Raw genomic sequence first — 24,945 nt, 5'->3', positions numbered from 1 at the left:
CAGGCCCCGTTGCCTACTGCACGGTCACAATCAATTTGGGGAGTTTTCGTTACAATTGCGGGCCCTCTTTCCTACATCCAGACACATTACAGTTGAGGAGCTTTTATTATCATGACAGGTAACTTCCCTACTGGCAGTCAAAATTGAGTTGTACAGTTATCATGATGACAGGCCCATTTTCCTACTTCCAGCCAGCTTATTGCCAGTCACGCCAAGTTGTTGAGTTTCCATGAAAACAGCAGGCCACTATGCCTAATGCCAGTCACATTCTAGACGGGTATATTTGTTTATAATGGCGGGCACCCTTGCCTACAGTCAAACACAATCAGGTAGGGGTATTTTGAAAAAATTGCATGGTCCCTTGCCACCTGCAAGTCGAATCGAGAAGGGAATTATTCGTTACAGTGGTAGGCCCTCCTTACTAATGCCACTTACACAGGAGTTGGAGAACGGCCCCATTCCAACTGAAACTCGACGTCGTTGGGGAGTACTGATTACAATAGCAGACACATCCTTTCTCGATCGCTACAAATCGACATCAATGAATACATCGTCGCTACCGGAACTAAACCTCCTATGTGAAATGTTTTAGCTTAGAACTTTGGCCGGGAAGGTTCTGTCATCTAAGGTGCAATATTGTGTAAATATTGTCAAGGCATTCTCGCTCTTCATAATGTACGTGCTGCGGGTCAGTATGTCTCCAAGAATATTATCACATAGGAGGTTTTGTCCCGGCAACGACGACATATAGATCGACATAATAAAGTATATTCATGTTTACAATATTGCAGACTTTCAGTTACAGATTAACTGTTGCTAAACGGTGCGTCATATCGACAAACGGATTGTACTATAAGACGCCGTATTTAGCGGTCTAGATGGCTGGTCCTATGATATTTTCTTGAACCTCATATATTCATGGGTAAGATTGAGTTAGAAACGTTTAATAGGGTGAAATTCGTGTAAGATTGGCTCACAGTGCATTATTTTTCGGATAATTATGTGACAGCTACAAACATAGCATTTGGCTCCTATGGCTTCTGGGTGGGCCAATATCCGTGTAGAATTTCTTGATTCTGTCTTTCCTATATGTGATTCAAAATATGAATTATGTGTGTAAAATTTGCAAAACTTACCTAAAATCGAGAAACAAAGACAAATCTAACGTATAAGGGATATAGATACGACAAAAAGTCATAGGATCAAAGTTGTAGATCACTCCAAATTAAACGGAGATTGCGCCATCCTTTTTGTGATAGGACTTACCTTTAGTCACAAAATACCTCGAACGAAGGTCTGCACTGTCATTAAAATTGCCGGATAAAAAGTAAACAATTTAAAGATCTTGGAAGCTTTCCGTCGGTTACATGCTAAAACGTATATTTTCTTCAAATTTCAATTTTCCAGCTCGTCTGGCAGATTGTGCCGCAATCTTGATTTTGGGGGAGGGGGTTAAAAATTAGGACTTACAGGAAACTATACCTATCAAACATGCAGATGGTAATTATTACCCCTCAAACGGAGAGGTGAACGAATATTTCCCAAAAGTAGTCAATGTACAGACACACGGGCGTTAAGATTTTATTTATATAGATAGATAAGGAACCTGCTCATTTTGGGCTATATCTGCTGGAAGTATCTTGCAAAACCGACCGTTCATGATATCTCCCTTATTAAATCTCCTGTCGAAAAAATACACATGTGGAAAAAGTTTTTGAAATGGATTCCATCCAGGTTGGTCGATTTCCAGTCAGGTTGGTCTTGTATATACGTGTGAGAGAAAATCACTGTTTCGGTTCCCTATAAAATCCCAGTCCATTCCGAGAATTTGAAACAGTATGGCCCTTAAACCCTACCTTTGGACAAGTGGATGCTAAATATGAAGTTTGGATGAAATATCTTTAGTAGCATTCAAGCTATAAAAATACGCTTTACACGCATCCGCTATAGAGTTAAGGCCGTTGGGTCTTGTGCTGAGAAACCGTCCGTTAATGATATCTCCTTTATTAGTCCCCCTATAGAAATGATGCACATGATAAAAAAGTTTTAGAAATGGATTTCCATTAATTTTGGATGTGGATATTTTATGGGAGTACAAAATCATGGTTTCAGTTTCGGATTAACCCCTAGTAAATTTAGATATTCAGGTATAATATTGGCCCTAAAACCTACCCAAGGACAGGTAGATTCTAAATATCAAGTTTGGTAGAAATATATCCAGTAGTTTTCAAGTTATAAGAACTCAGACAAACAAAGAGTCAAACAAACAGACACCAATGCTATAAAATATGCAGATGGTCATTATTAGACCTGAAACAGATAACTGAACGGAAATTTCGCCAAAATTGTCAATGTACAGACATTCGGTCGTTACGATTATATATATGTAGATACCGGTAATCAAATAAATATAAGAGGAAAATGTAATGCGTGTGTCAAAACTGAAGAACTGCAGAGAAGCCTGCCATGTGGTCATGGTCGTTAAGGCGTTAACTCTTTAACGCTTCGTTATTTTCATCACCTCACACTTAAATGGGTATTGCCCGCCTGGCTTCCATGATCGTTAAGGAGTTAACTCTTTAACGCTTCGTTATTTTCATCGCCTCACACGTAAACGGATATTGCTTGCATGGAGTCCATGATCGTTAAGGAGTTAATAGAATAGAATAGAATACAATAGAATAGAATAGAATAGAATAGAATAGAATAGAATAGAATAGAATAGAATAGAATAGAATAGAATATATTTATTTATCACCTACAGGATGTCCCAATTACAGATGATGTAATAGAAAATTAAATTAAAAATTAAATTAAATAATTAAATGAATTAAAAATATATTGTATATATACATATATATACAAACAGATATAAATCTTCACATGTTTTCTACAGATTATTTACATAATTTACAAAATTATCACGTTCCACCCTTGAGAAGAACTTTCCGAATTGCAGTGGAAGGGCGGTAAAAAATGCCGAGTGAACCTTTCAGCTGATTTATGGTCCTAAGGGCTTGCATGAACCAAGATTTTCATGTGCAACCGTCCTACATTTGGGCAAGTGGAATGTACATATCTGCCTTGTTCGTCTGCTTGGAACATGAAGAGGAATCAACTCCAGTATAGCCGGACGTCCACTTTACTCTTTAATCTTTCTGATACGGGAGCCACACCTCACAACCATACTCGAGACAGGGTCTCACCAGGGAACAAAACAGTGTTTTGACGCATGCAATATTACTGAAATATTTACAATTCCTTTTGACGAACCCCAGGAGTCTGAAAGATTTCTTTATAATACCAGCGATGTGTTTCTCAAAGGATAAGCCATTCCTAAACGCTTCGTTATTTCCATAACCTCACACTTAAACGGGTATTGATTGCTCGCCTGGTGTCCATGATCGTTAAGGAGTTAACTCTTTAACGCTTCGTTATTTTCATCACCTCACACTTAACCGGGTATTGCTCGCCTGGCTTCCATGATCGTTAAGGAATTAACTCTTTAACCCTTCATTTTTTTCATCACCTCACACTTAAACGGATATTGCCCACCTGGCGTCCATGATCGTTAAGGCGTTAACTCTTTAACGCTTCGTTATTTTCATCACCTCACACTTAAACGGATATTGCCCGCCTGGCGTCCATGATCGTTAAGGCGTTAACTCTTTAACGCTTCGTTATTTTCATCACCTCACACTTAAACGGGTATTGCTCGCCTGGAATCCATGATCGTTAAGGAGTTCATTCTTTAACGCTTCCTTATTTTCACCACCTCACATTTAAACGGGTATTGCCCGCCTGGGGTCGATGATCGTTAAGGCGTTGAACTCTAAACGGTCTGATACCGTGGTTAGTCAGTTCGAGCCCCATTGGTCGAAACAATTTCACCATCAGAATGTTGGCCGGCCCTGCGGTGTAGGGGTAGCGTGCCTGCCTCTTAACCGGAGGCCCCGGGTTCTATTCCCGGCCAGGTCAGTGATTTCTACCTGCATCTGAGGGCTGGTTTGAGGTCCAATCATCCTACGTGATTACAATTGAGGAGCTATCTGACGGTGAGATGGCGGCCCCGGTCTAGAAATCAAAGCATAATGACAGAGGGGATCCGTCATCCTGGCCACACGACACCTAGTAATCTGCAGGCCTTAGGTTTGAGCAGCGGTCGCTTGTTAGGGCAAGGCCCTTCGCGTCTGTGACGCCATGAGGTTCTGGTTTGGTCTGGAATGTTGGCCGGCAGGATAGGGGAGGTGGTAGTTTACAATTTTAATCTTTAGATTGCGTGCCAAAAGCCTGGATTAAATTCCAAACCTCTCCACAGTGCTCATTTGGAGTGAGGCATATGACGCTGTTCATGGTGATTCGTCCGTCGGACGACGACGTCAAGCCTTTAACAGACCTCTTGGTGCTATTCGACAGAAGTAGGAAATGTGCCGGCATTGAGTTTCACCCTCTCCCTTCCTACTACCATATATCACGTCATTCATTCCATCTCATTATTTCCTCTGATGGGGTTGACGTCAGGAAGGGCATCCGGTCATAAAAACCTGCGACGACAGATTCATCTCATCTCACGCCCAATCACGTAGAGAAACGGGACAAGGGTTGGACAAACAAACAAGCGCGTAGATCACCCATGGCCGTGAAATAGAGAGACCTGCACCAGGCAAGGCAAACCTGCCCTCGGACACTCCAGGCACTAAAAGCTATACGAAAAATATATAAATAACTTAGTTAATTAAGTAATTAAATTAGCCGGAGACACCCAACCGTAATTTAAAAGACGTTTCGCATCAAAAAGGTTAGGAAACACCTGTCCAAAGTAATCGATTGGTCACTTTGCCGTAAGTCCCTGAATGGAAACATCGATTAATATACCAGGCGGTCCACGAGCGCCGTACTTTCTACTTACAATTGTCCCGCATTCACTAGTGATGCATGGGATGCCTAACCACTTGTTTTCGAAAGAGTGTTACAACGTGGATATTATGAAAATAATGGCAGGCATTTTACCGTTTACGTTCCATAACAGGATACATTTGTAAATACGCCGAAGATACAAAAAAGAATATTTAATAACTTATTAATTTATACACGTGTAGGCATTCCAATCTATAAAAGAGTTGTTTGTATGAAACAAAAACTAATACTGTTCGGCGAAATACGTCTGTAGAAGGCAGACGTCTGTTTGGAGCTTCAGCTGCATTCTCTCAAGATTCTCCACAGATTAAAATGATGTCTGTGTATGCGTCGCTGCTGAACACACTAGCCATTGCCGATATGCAGACAGCAAAAGTAGTGTTGCTGTACACTAGTACATACACCAGCCTAGTACTATGTGGTCGAAAACGTGGTTTACTAATCAACGGGGTTGCGTTAGACGGGTAGTGCAGAGGAACATGCTGTGAGCGACCGCCCCGTTGTTATCTCTTCATATTCTGACGTAACCTGCCTGCTGGAAATAGTGCCCCTGTGAAAATTAATTAGTAGATAGGCCTATCCCATTCATCATTTGTGCATGCGGAACATTTACAAGTAGAATGTACGGAGATCGCGAGCCGCCTAGTATAATAAAATCGTTAATTTAATTGACAGTTTGTAAGAGTAATGCAAATAAAACGGTAATCGTCATATTTTCTTGCTTTTGAATGCCTCCAAGTTATACAGCTGTGTTAATCGTATTCACCTTGTAATACTGTAAAGTGCACTTGTGTGTTCCATGTAAACACGTCAGCACGTTCCTTGTGCGAACGTGACAGACAAATATTTATCATCCTGAGTGCGTAATACACTTTTAATGACTGAAGTGGTTTATCTGTTTTCTAACTAAAGTGTCATTGTGTGATAAAGTGGTATAAGGAAAGTTGAATTGCATATCAGTGATATCGTACTAACAGAACAAGATATAACAGATATGTTTGCAGAAATAATTACTAATGATACTGAATTAGTAATCTATACTAATATTATAAAGAGGAAAAATTTGTTTGTTTGTGACGAATAGGCTCAAAAACTACTGAACCGATTTTAAAAATTTCTTCACCTATAGAGAGATACATTGCCAGTGAGTAACATGGGCTGTATTTTATTTTCAAAACAATTCAATGTGGGAGGCACGGGAAAAATATTAGGCTAATATAGGCAAAATATCGATTTTTTCGTATAAGGACGAGACAAAGCTCAATTTAATCCTCTTGACGCAAAGAACAAAACTCGGTAAGCCCTACGGGCCCAAAAACCATGTTTTAAGGCGCTAAAACCAACCGTTACGGAGTTATTGGCACCTCACTACCCCTGCTCTAGGAATCGGATAAAGAAATGAACTGCCGTAACCATGGCAACGTCTGCTCCAGGATTCTAGAGCAGTGAGATTATGTATGTACGTTTGGGCATAGCTGTCAACCAAAATTGGTACAAATAAGACTTAATATCTGGAAAAAATATACTGTTGTGTAAGGCACTCATAGGACACCTTTGGGTGGGGATGGAAAGGGGGTGAAGTACGAGTATAAAAATCTCACTATATATAGAAATGAAAGAGTGTGTGTGTAAGTGACACATCTCCTCCTAAACCACTGGAGCAATTTCAACCAAACTTGGTACACATATTACTTACTGTCGGGAGACGATCACTGTGGGGGTTAATCCATCCCTAGCGCCCTTAAGGGAGGGGGGTCAGGGGCTAGTTATAATAATTGTACCGGGCGGTACACCTCCACTCCGCTAATTTAAAATTTGCACCAGTTGAAACTCCTCTGCTGGAGGAAGTCTGAACTTTATCTACGCTATTAATTCTCTACTTTCTCAGAAGATGTCACCACGTGGAAAATTTTGAGTTTTTGAACTGTGTCATTTTTGATGTGGTTTTGTTTCGCTTGAAGTAAGAAGTGTGAACTTTCTCTTCTAGAGGACACTACTGAAGATCAACAATAGTGCAACCTAGTGCGGAGTCAAAGAACTATTTTGTTGGAGAAATTTTTATTTCAAATGTTTGTTCTTTGCTAAATTTCTTTCAGTCTTTGGTTAAGTTGGCAATATTTACCCCTTCTTTCCCCTTGTTTTAAATCTAGCCTATCCCGAATTTCTTGAATTAATTTTCCACCAATTATGTGTTTCTTCTTAGTATTGTGTAGGGGGTTTATTGATCTACCAATAAAAACCTCGTGGGAGGGTGTTTTCATTCCCCTAACGCCTAGAACCTTCTGCGAGAGTATTTAAACTGCTGATTTTAGGGTCTCCGGGCCACTTCTGTTCCATCTTTCAGTGTATTTAGTACATAGCAGGAGGCGGGAAGCGCCTCTTTCTTCGGCTGCGGTCAACAACAAGGTAATGGCCGATTAATAACTTCTTTCTTTGCTTGCTCAGCAGTTTAACTCTCGGGGCGGGTGCGAAGCGTTCCACCATGTAACCTTTTCCTAAATGTAACTACTCTTTTCATATATTCTCTTTTAAAGCTACATACTGGGATAGAGAGTGCTAACCCTCTCGAGCTCCCAATCATAATGTTTTGAGGTGAACTTATTTTTCTCAACCTATTCTTCGTTAATGTAAAACAAATTGCTCTTTTCTAAAGTCACCTCGGTAGTATGGGATTAGCCCTTGCATTAGTGGCCTAGAGCCAGATTAGGTTTTAAAAACAAGTGTATTAGGAGTGCAAGATCGCCTCCTCTAAAATTGTTATTTTAAAGGTCATGTAATTGCCCCTTTTCATTTAATAGACCTCAGTAGGTTGGGTATTTTACCCCTGTGTCTATGTCCAGTGAGGACAACTTGAAGGTGGAGTTTGGTGTGGCCTGGGAGAGGCTTAAATTTTGAGAGCGAGTGGCTCTTTTGAAAATTGAGTGTTGTATGCCTCGGGGAGGCTTTTCTGTGTAATTTGGAGCAAGGGCTCCTAGGTATGAATGGGGTTTTCTGCCCCTCTGTTAAAACTCGTGTTTGGGGTAAAACTGAGCTGATTGCCCAAGCAGTGTAAAATCAGGGCGCGAAGCCCAATTCCTGTAAATATTGTAACTACCCTTTTTGATTTGCTACTTTGTACCTGCCATGCTTGTTATTTCTTTGTTTTTGAAAAGAAAATATAACCTTGTTAAATTTTAAATTAATTTTGCTTTCGTAGCTGGAGACCTATTCACACCCGCACCTTCTTTCACCTCTACCTACCACGGAAAACTCCGTAACAATAATAATAATAATAATAATAATAATAATCGAGAATAGTGTCGAATTCATAGTTTTCGGGGTCGCTGAGTTGAAAAGTAATACTCTAGAATTTTTTCCAGCCCTCTTTTAGGTGGGGAGCAAGGGGGGGGGGTGAGGTATAGAAATAATTAAAAACAGTTTCGAATCCACAGACTTCAGGAACTCTGAGATGAATATCTACAATAAATCACAGAAACATAACATGTTACAGACATGAAAATTGATATTTGGAATCCCTTTAAAAATGAAAGAACAGAAAGTAATATTCGTTTTCAGAAAATCCACTTAAGAGGGGGGTGAAAAGAAGTGAGGAAGGAGTTGAATTATTTATATGATACATATATCTCAAAAATAAAGATGTTACAGACTTTAAAATTGGTACTTGCAATTTCCTTTAAAAATGAACACACTCTTTTTGGAAAATCCACTTAAGGGGGTGAAAAGAATTTTAAAAAAGCGGGTGAATTTTTAAAATGAGTATTTTCTTCTATCGCTTTACCCACACTTTTGGGTTTGCGTGTGCGAAGTGTGTCGCGCATGTGGGTTTGACCCCGTTTTACGGCTGGATGCCCTTCCTGACGGCAACCGTATGCGTAGATATGTAATATATACTTTTATACTAATATATAAAGAGGAAAATTTTGTGTATTTGTTTGTAACGGGTAGACTCAGAAGCTACTGAACCGATTTTAAAAATTACTTCACCTATAGGAAACTACATTGCCAGTGAGTAACATGGGCTGTATTTTATTTTCAAAACAATTCGAGGGGGATCAACGGGTGGTGATATAAAAATATTAAAAAAATAGGCTAATATAGGCGAAATCGAATTTGCCGTAAAAGGACGAGACAAAGCTCATTTTAAGCCCCTTGACGCTAAGAACAAAACTCGGTATAACCTTCGGGCCCGAAAACCATGTTTTAAGCCCCTAAAACCAACCGTAAGGAGATATTGGAACCACACTACCCCTGCTCTAGGAATCGGATAAAGAAACGAACGGCCGTAACCATGGCGACGTCAGCTCCAGGATTCTACAGCAGCTAGATCATGCATGTACGTTTGGGCATAGCTGCCAACCAAAATTGATACACATATGACTTACTATCTGGAAAAAATAAACTGCTGTGAACTTCCATCGAAATGTATTAAAGCTGGGTACCTTAGGACTATGTTGTCATCATCCTTGCTGCAGTTCAGTGAATGTGGCTTGTTTTTCTGGGGCAGGGGTGGCAGGTCAGCGTTCGAAAGGCCCGTCAAATGGAGGTAATGGTAGAATTTTCTTAACATGTGATAGCTCCGGCAGATAGCTTGAGGGGAACGTTTCAAACTTATTTTATTCATGTAAAGTTCTAATTTCATGGTTTAAACGTAGATTTTCGACAAATCTGAAGAATGTGTTCAATTTCTTGCTGGGAAACATAATGTAAGGGAACAAAGAGTGATTTCCCTCTGTTGATCCCCATTCAATTTGGTATGGGGTGACTAAAGTTCTAATGATCTAAAATTCTTCACATTTTCCATTTTAAGGTTTCTCATTTAGTCACCCCGGCGTAGAATAGGCTTAGCCTATATATCTTTGGGCCATAAGCCCACTTAGGATTTTAAAATATTCAAGAAGGAGTGCAATTGTCTCGCCTCCCAATATTTTGTTCATAGCCAATCATGTCAAATCTTTTCTTTTTACAGTAAGGCCATTTATAATGGACACTCATTGCCCCTGTTGATTTATTAATTGTGTATAGACCAGTGTGTAACGAGCTGTCGAGCGATAAATAAGCCCACATCAGGGCAAAGACGTGTAAATACTTTATTTAAGAACAACCTACAGGTTGTCAGTACGCTATTAAAAACTTATGCCTCCAGAGGCTGGACTGTATTAATTTTGTAGCTCAGATTCCTAGGCTAGTGGAGCAAACATGCTATTATAAAATAGTGTACCAGTTTCAGAGCTATAATGCTCATTCCTTGTATGCTATCGTGTTAATAATTCTATCGAGTTCTATGTCTGTTTTTGTTCTTTAAGTCCCTGTTGTTGGAGCTGGCGATCTCATTATTATATTGTTACTGTTTATTCAGATATTCTGTTTACAAAATTTTAATTTAAAAAAAGGAAGGAAAGAAATAAAATTTCAAAATTTAGTGCTTAATATATGCTCTGTTCGTTTCCTTGTCGGCCCATTCACCCCGGCAACTTCTTACACCTCTGTAAAGCACGGAATTTCCGTATCAATTATTATTATTATTATTATTATTATTATTATTATTATTATTATTATTATTATTATTATTATTATTATTATTATTATTATTATTATTATTATTATTATACTTGTAGTTATAATATGTTTAGAGTTAAAGCTTCCACAGCCCGCGGAAGTATTATTACATTCTTCGTTCGGGCTCTACCGTGACTTTGATTTATGAAACCAGTGTGCTATTTACCGATGTACCCCTACTTGTGGAGAGTGACTCACCTTGAGCCGTGTAGGTGCACATCCATCGCCTTGCTAAAGAATACTGCAATGTATTCGAAACTTTGACAATACATACATAAGGTGAATAACACAACAACACGGTACAAACGGGGAAAAGAAAATACTGTAATAATATTACATTGTTGTTGTTCTTGCCTCTACTAACAACTGTCTCCTCCTTGCAGACTTGACCGTGGGCCTCATCAGTGTCCTCACAGATATCATCTGGAGGATAACTATCACGTGGCATGCGGGTAACATCGCCTGTAAAATCATCCGATATTTACAGGTAAGTCTTATTCATCTGTGTTCTACACAGTGATCTTCAAATCTGAACTAAGTATTTGTGCAGGATAATGTCCTCAAAGTGTGTGGTATTTAGTTTTAATATTCTGGGCAGGAGAATGGAATTCAAGACAGCGAAAGAAGTATGATAGAAAAGACAGATTGTAAACGAGACAAAGGAAGCATATGGAAATAGGGAGATAAAGTTATTAGTATTTGCAGACGATATTGTGGTCTTGGGAATAAGTAGCAAAGAAGTACAAGAATAACCTGATGCAATGAACAAGAAAATTGAAAAGTATGGTATGAAACTGAGCGCAGAGGAAAGCAATAACACGGTAATAAATGTCGTATGGCTTCTAGTGTCGGGATATCCCAGGACGGGTTCGGCTCGCCAGGTACAGGTCTTTCTATTTGACTCCTGTAGGCGACCTGCGCGTCGTGATCAGGATGAAATGATGATGAAGACAACACATACACCCAGCCCCCGTGCCATTGGAATTAACCAATTAAGGTTAAAATCCCCGACCCGGCCAGGAATCGAACCCGGGACCCTCTGAACCGAAGGCCAGTACGCTGACCGTTCAGCCAACGAGTCGGACAGTAACACGGTGATGTGAAGAGAACGAAAACAAGGGAAAAGCATTGTGAAAATTGATTGTGAAAACCTTGAAATTGTTGACAGTTTCAAATATCTAGGGAGTGAATAATTAATGCAGAATACAAGTACAGCCAGAGAGTGCAGTAGGGCCTGCATTTTACCAGATTGTCTGGAATAAGAAAGTGTAAAGAGGTAGAGTACGAAATGTATTATGCACCCATATTGACCACTACGCCTGAGACCTGGACAACGACCGGCCGCAGCGGAAATCCCCACTATTGTTCGCTTTAATTACAAAACTACCTGGTAGATGTTTGTGACATGGTATGGGATGATGCAAATACAATGTGAATGTTAAAATCGGAAAGCTAATCCAGGGTATATGGGATTCTCAGGATAGTGTTCGCATATTTCCGGCAACGAAGTATTTACCAAGACTTGGGAAACTCTAGTCAGGTAGCAGTAATCCGCAGTGTGCGCGAATTTCCGCTTTAATGATGTGTTGGCGAATTTCCGCGTTCGCACTTTTCCGCAAACCTTCGGCAGGCCTGAAGATGGTTTTCCGTGGTTTCCCATTATCACACCAGTCAAATGCTGGGGCTGTACCTTAATTAACGCCACAACCGCTTCCTTCCCACTCCTAGCCCTTTCCTAACCCATCGTCGCCATAAAACCTATCTGTGTCTGTGCGACATAAAGCAACTAGCAAGAAAAAAATATATTATGATGCAGGTTATATCAAAACTCAAAGGTAAAATTTATTGAGTGAATTCCTGAAATAGAGAGAAGAAAAATCCAGAATTACAGATTTATTCGAGTGTGTATTTAAGTTCGTGCATGTCGACACGAACTCATTGTTATAATGAAATGCGGTACACAGGTTACAATTGTTACACAAGTAATCATACATAAATACATACATACATACATACATACATACATACATACATACACTGACTGACAGAGCAAATGCAACACCAAGAAGGAGTAGTTCGAAAGGGATGAAAGTTGGGGAAAAAACAGAGACGGCACGGACGAATAATTGATGTTTATTTCAAACCGATATGCAGGTTACACAATGCGCACGGCATCGACTCAGTAGGATGTAGGACCACCGCGAGCGGCGATGCACGCAGAAACACGTCGAGGTACAGAGTCAATAAGAGTGCGGATGGTGTCCTGAGGGATGGTTCTCCATTCTCTGTCAACCATTTGCCATAGTTGGTCGCCCGTACGAGGCTGGGGCAGAGTTTGCAAACGGCGTCCAATGAGATCCCACACGTGTTCGATTGGTGAGAGATCCGGAGAGTACGCTGGCCACGGAAGCATCTGTACACCTCGTAGAGCCTGTTGGGAGATGCGAGCAGTGTGTGGGCGGGCATTATCCTGCTGAAACAGAGCATTGGGCAGCCCCTGGAGGTACGGGAGTGCCACCGGCCGCAGCACATGCTGCACGTAGCGGTGGGCATTTAACGTGCCTTGAATACGCACTAGAGGTGACGTGGAATCATATGCAATAGCGCCCCAAACCATGATGCCGCGTTGTCTAGCGGTAGGGCGCTCCACAGTTACTGCCGGATTTGACCTTTCTCCACGCCGACGCCACACTCGTCTGCGGTGACTATCACTGACAGAACAGAAGCGTGACTCATCGGAAAACACGACGTTCCGCCATTCCCTCATTCAAGTCGCTCTAGCCCGGCACCATGCCAGGCGTGCACGTCTATGCTGTGGAGTCAATGGTAGTCTTCTGAGCGGTCGCCGGGAGTGCAGGCCTCCTTCAACCAATCGACGGGAAATTGTTCTGGTCGATGTTGGAACAGCCAGGGTGTCTTGCACATGCTGAAGAATGGCGGATGACGTAGCGTGCGCGGCTGCCACCGCTTGGCGGCGGATGCGCCGATCCTCGCGTGCTGACGTCACTCGGGCTGCGCCTGGACCCCTCGCACGTGCCACATGTCCCTGCGCCAACCATCTTCGCCACAGGCGCTGCACCGTGGACACATCACTATGGGTATCGGCTGCGATTTGACGAAGCGACCAACCTGCCCTTCTCAGCCCGATCACCATACCCCTCGTAAAGTCGTCTGTCTGCTGGAAATGCCTCCGTTGACGGCGGCCTGGCATTCTTAGCTATACACGTGTCCTGTGGCACACGACAACATGTTCTACAATGACTGTCGGCTGAGAAATCACGGTACGAAGTGGGCCATTCGCCAACGCCGTGTCCCATTTATCGTTCGCTACGTGCGCAGCACAGCGGCGCATTTCACATCATGAGCATACCTCAGTGACGTCAGTCTACCCTGCAATTGGCATAAAGTTCTGACCACTCCTTCCTGGTGTTGCATTTGCTCTGTCAGTCAGTGTACATACATTATCATTATGGACTGTTATGCCTTTCAGCGTTCAGTCTGCAAGCCTCTGTGAGTTTACTAAACGACGCCACAATCCTCGATTTGCAAATAGTGTTGTGGCCTCATTTAATTATATACCTCTTATCTTTAAATCGTTAGAAACAGAGTCTAACCATCGCCGTCCTGGTCTACCTCTAATTTTCTTACCCTCCATCACAGAATCCATTATCCTCCTAGGTAATCAATCCTCCTCCATTCGCCTCATATGACCCCACCACCGAAGCCGGTTTATGCGTACAGCTTCATCCATCGAGTTCATTCCTAAATTAGCCTTTATCTCCTCAATCCGAGTACCCTCCTGCCATTTCTCCCACCTGTTTGTACCAGCAATCATTCTCGCTACTTTCATGTCTGTTACTTCTAACTTATAAATAAGATATCCTGAGTCCACGCAGCTTTCGCTCCCGTAAAGCAAAGTTGGTCTGAAAACAGACCGATGTAAAGATACTTTCGTCTGGGAGCTGACTTCCTTCTTACAGAATACTGATGATCACAACTGCGAGCTCACTGCATTAGCTTTACGACACGTTGATTCAATCTCACTTACTATATTACCATCCCGGGAAAACACACAACCAAATACTTGATATTATCGACCTGTTCTAGCTTTGTATCACCAATCTGACATTCAATTCTGTTGAATTTCTTACCTACTGATATCAATTTAGTCTTCTAAATGCTCATTTTCATACCATACTCATTGCACCTATTTTCGAGTTCCAAGATGTTAGACTGCTGGCTTTCGACACAATCTGCCATTAAGACCAAGTCGTCAGCATACGCCAGACTGCTTACTACATTTCCACCTAACTGAATCCCTCCCTGCCATTTTATACCCTTCAGCAAATGATCCATGTAAACTACGAACAACAAAGGTGAAAGATTACAGCCTTATCTAAATCCTGTAAGTACCCTAAGCCAAGAACTCATTCTACCATCAATTCTCACTGAAGCCCAATTGTCAACATAAATTCCTTTGATTGATTTTAATAATCTACCTTTTATTACCTAGTCCTCCAGTATAGCGAACATCTTTTCCCTCGGTACCCTTTCATATGCTTTTTCTAAATCTACGAGACATAAACACAACCGCCTAATCCTCTCGTAGCATTTTTCAATTACCTGGCGCATACTGAAAATCTGATCCTGACAGCCTCTCTGTGGTCTGAAACCACACTGGTTCTCATCCAACTTCCTCTCAACGACTGATCGCACCCTCCCTTCCAAGATGCCAATGAATACTTTGCCTGGTATACTAATCAATGAGATACCTCGATATTTGTTGCAATCCTTCCTGTTCCCTTGCTTATAGATAGGTGCAATTATTCTGCTTTTGTCCAATCTGAAGGTACCTTACCAACATTCCATGCTAATTTTACTACTCTATGAAGCCACTTCTTCGCTGCCTTCCCACTATACTTCACTATTTCAGGTCTAATTTCATCTATTCCTGCTGCTTTATGACAATGGAGTTTATTTACCATCCTTTCCACTTCCTCAAGAGTAATTTCACCAACATCATTTTCCTCCTCCCCATGAGCTTGGCTTTTCGCAACACCAGCCGGATGATTTCCATTTACATTGAGAAGATGTTCAAAATATTCCCTCCACCTCTCCAGTGATTCCCTGGGATCTATTATGAGTTCACCTGAATTACTCAAAACACTGTTCATTTCCTTTTTCCCTCCCTTTCTAAGATTATCACTCTCCAGAAAGGTTTCCCAGCTGCCTTCCAGGTCATTACAAAAATCTTCCCACGACTTCTTTTTGGATTCAACAACTATTTGTTTCGCTCTGTTTCTTTCATCCACGTACAAATCCTGTCTGCCTCGGTCATTGTTTGGAGCCATTTCTGATAAGCCTTCTTTTTACGTTTACAAGATTCTCTCACTTCATCATTCCACCAAGATGTTAGCCTTTTCCCATCCTTACACACAGTTGTTCCTAGGCATTCCCTTGCTGTTTCTACTACAGCATCCCTGTATGCCACCAGTTCACTTTCTATATCCTGAACCTGCTTACAGTCTACTGTTCGAAACTTTTCACTAATCATATCCATGTACTTCTGTCTAAGATCCTCGTCCTGGAGATTTTCGGACCCTTATTCATTTGCAGACAGATTTTACTTTCTCTACTCTAGGCCTAGAGATTCTTAGTTCACTACAGATCAGATAGGTATGTATCATCGAAAAATCCACGGAAAACTCGTGCATTCCTAACAGATTTCCTGAATTCGAAGTCGATTAAGATATAGTCTATTATGGATCTGGTACCCCTAGCCTCCGATGTGTAGCGGTGAATAGCCTTACGCTTGAAGAATGTGTTCGTAAATAGTAAACCCATACTAGCACAGAAGTCCAGCAAACGCTTCCCATTCCCATTAGCTTCCATATCTTTCCCACATTTACCAATCACCGTTTCGTATCCTTCAGTTCTATTCCCAACTCTCGCATTGAAATCACCCATTAGCACTATTCTTTCCTTGCTGTTGCATCTGACTACGATGTCACTCAATGCTTCATAAAACTTGTCAACTTCATCCTCATCTGCACCCTCACATGGTGAATACACGGACACATTTCTAGTCCTAATTCCTCCAACTGCCAAATCTACCCACATCTTTCGCTCATTTACGTGCCTAACAGAAACTATGTTGCGTGCAATGGTATTCCTGATAAAGAGCCCTACTCCAGACTCTGCCCTTCCTTTGCCAACACCCGTCAAGTACACTTTATAATCTCCTATCTCTTCCTCGTTATCTCCACTTACCCGAATATCACTTACTCCTAGCACATCCAGATGTATCCTCTTTGCTGACTCAGCCAGTTCTACTTTCTTTCTTCCATAAGCCCCATTAATATTGATAGCTCCCCATCGAATTCCATTTCGTTCGCCAAGTTGTTTCCAAGGAGTCCCTCGCCTGTCAAATGAGAGTGGGACTCCGTTACTCCCATAGGTCCGAGACTTGCTTAAAATGTTCTGAGCTCGATAAATTCATGAAACAAAATACTACCCTACTTGCACATAGTCCAAGTGAGGACCTTTCCTCTAAAGGGTTATGGACTACCGGTGAATTGTATAGTCCTAGCCGCCTGAGTACAAGGAGGGCCATGGCTCAGAATATGTCCGAGATGCCCACTCCCATTCCATAGCAACTGGTATTCCGACTCTCAGGACCAGTTACTAGGCGGCTCAGCCTTTGCCCATGGTTCAAGAACTAGGACGTGACTACAGTAACCCATTACAAGTAATCAGGTTGCGAATAAATTTGATGTGGTTTTGACCTACCTCTAGGCCCCCGCACATGGTATCTTGTCTTCTCTAGTTCTTAGTGATCCCTTGTTGGGACCGTGCGTTCTTCCGGACAGGCTTACTGGACAGAACTACTTCCGTGCAGCACTGCCTGATTACTTGGAAGACACACCACTAGCATCCCTCCGACAGATGTACTTCATGCATGATTATGCTCCCACACATTTCAGTGTTTTTCCCCGCGTGTTATTCTGGACGCTGGATAGGTAGACGTGAACTAATTGCCTGGCCACCCTGATCTCCTGACTTTAACCACCTGGACTTTTACCTTTGGGGCATACATGATCTGCCGTTTATTCGACTGCTGTTGAATATGAACCAACTGAAACGTCGGATAACTCTGCTATTATAAATATTTCCGGATCCATGTTGGCATACCCTATTTTTTTAGTCCCTATACATGAGAATAAATTCCTGAACTGTATAATAAAACATAGCGGGGGCCGTGTAAATACCGTCGGCGCTGATCCTTTGGGCGTATAACACATCTGGAGGGTACTGGATGGATGTTATAAATGAGTGACTGCGTAGGTTTAGAGAGGTTTTTCCCCTTTGGCTGCGCCCTCCTCTTGGGAATGTTGTGAAATTACACTATTTCCAAACTCCATTGACTCAGTGAAATCTCCTTGTGTATTCTCAGTGTATCTGCCTCTCATGCGCTTAGCTCGCATATTTTGGGTTTATTCTATTCTCTTTAGACACATTCTGATAACAACCTAATTCACCTAAATTATAAAAAATAATTGAAATTTCCCTTTGCGAAAATTCAATAATCATTAATATGTATTTCACTAAACGAAATTCAAATTTATAACGATTACTTTATTTCCATCGATCGAGTCGTTGCCGAGAGACATCTGTATCGAATTTATAGTCGACAAGTGTAGGATCCAGTGCATCAAAAGGGGTCGACTCAGGGCCTATGAAACTCACGGATGAAATAATCAGTCCTCTAGAGTATAATGAGATATGACATCCTTGATACAAATTTGTTTACAATTTGCATAACGTCGCACCGACATAGAGAAAAGGGCTAGGAATGGGAAGGAAGTGGCCGTGGGCTTAATTAAGATACATCCCCAGAATTTGCCTAGTGTGAAAATGGGAGACCACCGGAAAACATCTTCAGGGCTGCCAACAGTGGGGTGCGAACTCACTATCTCCGGAATACAAGCTCACAGCTGCGCAGCTCTAACCGCATGGCCACTTGGTCGGTACCTCTTTGATAAAAGAGCCTTCTATATGTCTTTTGGTCATAGCCATCCATCAATACTTCACATCACAGCCTGCAAGATCACTTCGACCATCTGTACTCCAATGCTCCTCTTTGATAATATATCTCTCAGCCATGGTCATCCATCAATACTTCACATCACAGCCTGCAATATCACATCGACCATCTGTACTCTAATGCTGCTCTTTGATAATACGTCTCTCGGTCATGGCCATCCATCAACACTTCACATCACAGCCTGCAATATCACATCGACCATCTGTACTCTAATACTCCTCTTTGATAATATGTCTCTCAGCCATTGTCATCCATCAATACTTCACATCACAGCCTGCAATATCACATCGACCATCTGTACTCTAATGCTGCTCTTTGATAATACGTCTCTCGGTCATGGCCATCCATCAATACTTCACATCACAGTCTGCATGATCGCATCGACCACCAGTACTCTAATAGTCCTCTTTGATAATATATCTCTCAGCCATGGTCATCCATCAATACTTCACATCACAGCCTGCAATATCACATCGACCATCTGTACTCTAATGCTGCTCTTTGATAATACGTCTCTCGGTCATGGCCATCCATCAACACTTCACATCACAGTCTGCAAAATCACATCGATCACCTGTACTCTAATACTCCTCTTTGATAATATATCTCTCAGCCATGGTCATCCATCAACACTTCACATCACAGCCTGCAATATCACATCGACCATCTGTACTCCAATGCTGCTCTTTGATAATATATCTCTCAGCCATGGTCATCCATCAATACTTCACATCACAACCTGCAATATCACATCGACCATCTGTACTCCAATGCTGCTCTTTGATAATACGTCTCTCGGTCATGGCCATCCATCAATACTTCACATCACAGTCTGCATGATCACATCGACCACCAGTACTCTAATACTCCTCTTTGATAATATATCTCTCAGCCATGGTCATCCATCAATACTTCACATCACAGCCTGCAATATCACATCGACCATCTGTACTCCAATGCTGCTCTTTGATAATATGTCTCTAAGTCATGGTCATCTATCAATACATCACATCACAGTCTGCATGGTCACATCGATCACCTGTACTCTAATACTCCTCTTTGACAATATGTTTCTCTGCCACGGTCATCCATCAATACTTCACATCACAGCCTGCAATATCACATCGACCATCTGTACTCTAATGCTGCTCTTTGATAATATGTCTCTCTAAGTCGTGGCCATCTATCAATACTTCACAACACAGCCTGCAAGATCACATCCACGTCCCTCTTTGATAATATGTCTCTCAATCATGGCCATCCTTCATTACTGCAAATCACAGCCTATACAGTTGCTAGGTATCATCGCGTTACATACTTAGTATTGCTAATTTCTTGACACACATTTTCAGATGACCCGCTGCCATGAGACACATTTATGTCAAACTGTCATGGAATCAAGTTCTAATGGGAGGTTCTGTACATTTTCTCTCGAAACAATTCCTCATCATCTTTACCAATCTCCTTCTTTTAGATTGCGCGTGCTTACAAAAAGAAAGTTATTAAATATTTCTTAGAAATGCTGTGACGGAATACATGCTTCTTTTCTTTTTCTTTCGAATATGAAAGTGGAGCTTAAATTAAATTTAAGCTGAAAATGCAGGGAATGTTAATTGAAATTTAGTTTTTTTTTAATGGCTGTCGGCGTAGGGGTGAAACCTGTAGAAGATATATAGCAGATGCCTGGGAACAAGGTCGTCATTTTAAGGAGAGGAAACGAAGGGTCTTAATATATGTGAATATTTAGTTTCCACGATCTCGGACCACATTTTAAGCGGCTACATCACCGAGGCGTGCTCAACCGGAATGACGCGGGACTGGAAGTGGAAAATAATACGAGTTCTGGAGAAGTAAATGGCCCTGAGGTTCACTCAGCCTGCACCTGGTGAATTTTTGCGGCAAAGGTGGCCGGACATAGATATAACAACTCTACGACACATAGTACTGTACCCTAAGGTGAAAGCCCTTACCTTCTTCTCCACCAAGGACCTTCATTGCCTATAAAGGGGTGACCACATTGTAGTTGAAACAAACAGCAAATCAATTTCCAGATTATTACTTCGTACGGTACGTGCCAAAGTAGGGAACAAGATTAGGCAACCAAACACAGCGAGATCCGAACGGATTTCGCGTCGGATGTTCTTCCGATTGAACTTTGGTGGCGTATGTTATATTTGTTCTTAACACACCTCCAGCATAAAATACACAGGGTGCAGGAAATTTTTTTTTTCCTAAATTAAGGGAGTGTTAGATCGTACCAACACAAGTAATGTGAATATAGTAGGTCTGCGGTTAATAGTTTCGGCTGCCTACCTCCCAGACACTCGAGTTTAAACGAGCCTCTCTGTGTTACACAGACCTTGGGCTGTTATCTCAACAGAACAATCATTGCGACGGAACAGTGTTACACAAAGCTCAGACTGTTACTTCAACAGAACTCTCGTTGCGATGGAACAATGTTCCATAAAATAACAACGAAACGTATTAGGACGCGCACTTTGGTTGTTACCTCAGCAGAAAACTCGTTACGGTGGAACGGTGTTCCACGTTCACGGGGTTCAATCAAAAACCATGCTAAGTTATAATGAACTAAAATAACTTCAGTAATTATCAAGTAATGTAGAATGACGGAATGACTAATGAAATAATGAAGGATTGAGGAAGAACAGCTACCTGTTACAAGTATAACAGGGTTAGTTGAGTAACATATTATTCTGGTAACATGTTACCAAGCTAGAACACTGTTATCTTAACTGTTATGTTAAATACCGCCCATCTCTATTCACGAGGAAGTCTTGAATGAGTGCGGTGATACTGATCCGTAGTTGTACTCTTTGTATATAATCTTCCTTTATGTTCGTGCTTCGTTGTGATTATTCTGTACGCTATTAAACTTTGAAAACAACATGTGTTAATTACGGGTGCGATTGTGATTTGGAACTTATTATGGTGATAGTGATATCCTCGTGATTTCTTTATATGTGTTTATTGATAGTAATAATAATTATGATAATTAAAATAATAATAATAATAATAATAATAATAATAATAATAATAATAATAATAATAATAATAATAATAATGTGCTCTAGAGTTGAAACTGGTGAGTTGTGCTCACAGTGTTTAAATCTTAAACGGCTTTCGTTTTTTTAATTTCCACACGTATTCTAACAACGCTTACATCTTTGGGTGATTAATTATTCCTGCTTTTGAATGTGAATTCTGTGGATGCTATTTTCAAGAGCGGACGTCTTTCTTTTGACAGTAGATTAGAACTGAAAAGGCTAGAACCTCCAGAAGCCGATTTAAATATTCCATAGCTTCAGAATCCTTGCAACAGTGGCTTCACCAGAAAATTCGACCGCACAGTGTGCAAGCATGCTGACTGGTTGTGTGGTTCTGAGATAAGAAATGCGCTCTTTTGCTCGGGCTTGGCTATGAATTATCGTGATCTCGCGTGGACATTAACTGGTGTTAGGGACCTAAAACTCGTCAATGAGTTAAAAAAGCATAAGTCTAGTCAAAAGCATATAAACTATAGTATTCAGTTCACGATGCTTGGTAAGGTAAACATCAGGTGCCGGTTAGATAGTCCGTATAGGTTGAAAATTAAACAGTTCAATGAGGACGTATCCGAAAACCTTTACATACTCAGTAAACCGATTGACTGCATTAAGTTTTGTGGAATATCTGAGTTCGCACTGCGAGGACACAATGAAACCGATTCATCCGACAATCCTGAAATTGTTTGTGGGTTGGATAATTTAATGGTCGAGCTAGACTCTACTTTAAATGGGCACATTAAAAAAGCTAACAGTCGTGTTTTTCTGGAACTAAATAAAACTATACAGAACGAGCTTTTAGACTCAATCTATTCCGCGCACTTTCAGTTGATATATGACGAGATGTCTCTGAGACAACCACAATAACCATTACAGTCATCCAAAATTTTTACTCAGTTCATTTTTGGAGAGAAAATCATGTCTTACGCATCCTGTCCTAAAATTCCATCCAGTTCCGGAAATTTTCGGGACAAGCTTCTAAACGATCTCATCTAGTACGGCTGTCCATTTGGAAGATTTGGAGAAAACGTGAAAATTGCTTCTAAATTGCTATTTTTAAAACATTTCACTTGCTTGTTGGGTTCCAAAGCGCTCGGTAATCAAGTTCAATTGCTGGATGTAACAATGAACAAAGTGCGCATTCTTGTACACGGCCTTATGTACACCTGTGTGCTGTCCGCTTATCTCGTTCGACATTCGAACCACCATAGCTCTGAGCTATTACTTTTCCAGGGGACTTATTTACCTCCAGTTTATCTAGTTCGGCAAATAATGCTTGACTAATTCCGTATATACGTAATTTTTACATCAGATCATCAGTGAAAAAAAAAAAAAGAAATGTCGTATGGCTTTTAGTGCCGGGATATCCCAGGACGGGTTCGGCTCGCCAGGTGCAGGTCTTTCTATTTGACTCCCGTAGGCGACCTGCGCGTCGTGATCAGGATGAAATGATGATGAAGACAGCACATACACTCAGCCCCCATGCCATTGGAATTAACCAATTAAGGTTAAAATCCCCGACCCGGTCGGGAATCGAACCCGGGACCCTCTGAACCGAAGGCTAGTACGCTGACCGTTCAGCCAACGAGTCGGACAGATCATCAGTGATGGTATCATTCAAATATAATCATCATTGTACATCCAAATGGCAAAAACAGCTGATAAGGTCAACCTTAAGATCTCAATTTTCTCTTCTCTTTTCTGTCAAAGTTGACAAGAGAGAGGTGTGTGGCCGCTTACCCCCCACCCCCACCCCGACCTTCCCGATCTAACAGTCCACCGGCCGCCACTGTACAGCATTCTTCTATAACACAATGTTATTTCAAAAGCTTCTATTCTCTCTGTTTTTTCCCTGAGCTAGCTCTCGTCCATGTTTCACTTCCATACAATGCCACGGTCCAGACGAAAGTCTATAGAAACATCTTTCTAATTCCTATATCAGTGTTCGAAATGAGCAAATTTCTTTTCTAAAGTTAGACCTCCTTTGCTTGTGCTAGTCACCATGTTATGTCCTCCTTACTTCTGCTATCGTTAGTTACTTTAATACCCAAGTAAAAATCAGTAGTGGCTTTTTTTGGTGAGGGGGGGGGGGGGAATTGTGGAGGAAAGTTTATATTTTTATTCCTCTTCAGCCGGTTGGAGCTAGGAATTATAGGAATGATTAAAACAAACAATTAACAGGCGAGTTGGCTGTGCGGTTAGGGGCGCACAACTCTAAGCTTGCATCCGGGAGATAGTGGCCCACTTTCGGCAGCTCTGAAGATGGTTTTCCGTGGTACCACGCAAATGCTGGGACTATACCTTAATTAAGGTCACGGCCGCTTCCTTCGCACTCCTAGGCCTTTCCTATCCCATTTTTGCCATAAGACCTATCTGTGTAGGTGCGACGTAAAGCAGATTGAAAAAAAAGCGCACGCTTTCGTCAATCTGGCATCTATTTAGTGTCTGTTAGTGTGTAGTCAAATGTTAAAATATTTCACATTATATAATCACGCCATACTTCTACTTCATTGTAATGCATGTGTATTATTGTTCCTTTGGTGAAAGTTTTATTACTGAATCTAAATCTCATAAAAATTATTATTACTGCACTTAATTTGGTAAAGGGTCAACCTTTACCTCTCTGTCGAAATTCACTCAGAGAGCATACAAAACTTACCATTTTCAGTTTTTATGTATAGTATATACCTCGGAGCCCCCCTCCACCCACCTGCTATATCCCTCAAACCGGGTACTGTACATTTTTTCTACCCACTTTTAATTCCCAATCACCGCTACTGGTAAGAATATTCATCTACTTCCTATAAGCATTTCCTGTATCACCTAACTTCTTTCGACTGCACTCCATTTTGTGTTTGATTTATTTCTTTTGATCTTGTACTCTTTCTCCAAGTCTCTGTCCGCACAATTCAGCAATTAATTCTGATTTTCCATAGGATCAGATAACATAACAGTATCATTGTCAAATCTCAGAGTTTTGATTTCCTCTCCTTGCAATGTGATTTCCTTTCCAACTTCGTATTTGGCTTCCTGTTACCGCCTATTGAAAAAGAAAGGGGACAGAGTGCAGCTTTGCCTCACTTCTTTCTGGATTGCTGCTTCTTTTTTTCCAAGTCCTAATTTCTTATTACTGCAGACTGGTTTACTTATAAAATGTTATTTAATGAAACTAAAAAATACTTTCAGCATTTTGCTTTCTGCAAAGTAATATTTACCCATTGGAGTGAAATAGATTTGACTAAACCTTGGATATTGACTGTTAGAGGTAACACGAAATTTTCTAGGACGAACCAATGCTGAATATTG

General features: G+C 41.2%; 1 protein-coding gene across 1 annotated transcript in view; it reads left to right on the top strand.

Moving 5' to 3' along the window:
* The window catches only part of LOC136875858 (cardioacceleratory peptide receptor-like), a 293,506-nt gene that overhangs the window by 179,614 nt on the left and 88,947 nt on the right, over window positions 1-24,945 (top strand). Inside the window, exon 3 of the mRNA XM_068228221.1 lies at window positions 10,857-10,960. Within this exon, the coding sequence (XP_068084322.1) occupies window positions 10,857-10,960 (104 nt within the window). The remainder of the gene's footprint in view (window positions 1-10,856; window positions 10,961-24,945) is intronic.

This window comes from Anabrus simplex, chromosome 6 (assembly GCF_040414725.1).
Source record: "Anabrus simplex isolate iqAnaSimp1 chromosome 6, ASM4041472v1, whole genome shotgun sequence".
NCBI classification, from domain to species: Eukaryota; Metazoa; Arthropoda; class Insecta; order Orthoptera; family Tettigoniidae; genus Anabrus; species Anabrus simplex.
This window is presented reverse-complemented; position numbering and strand designations above follow the sequence as displayed.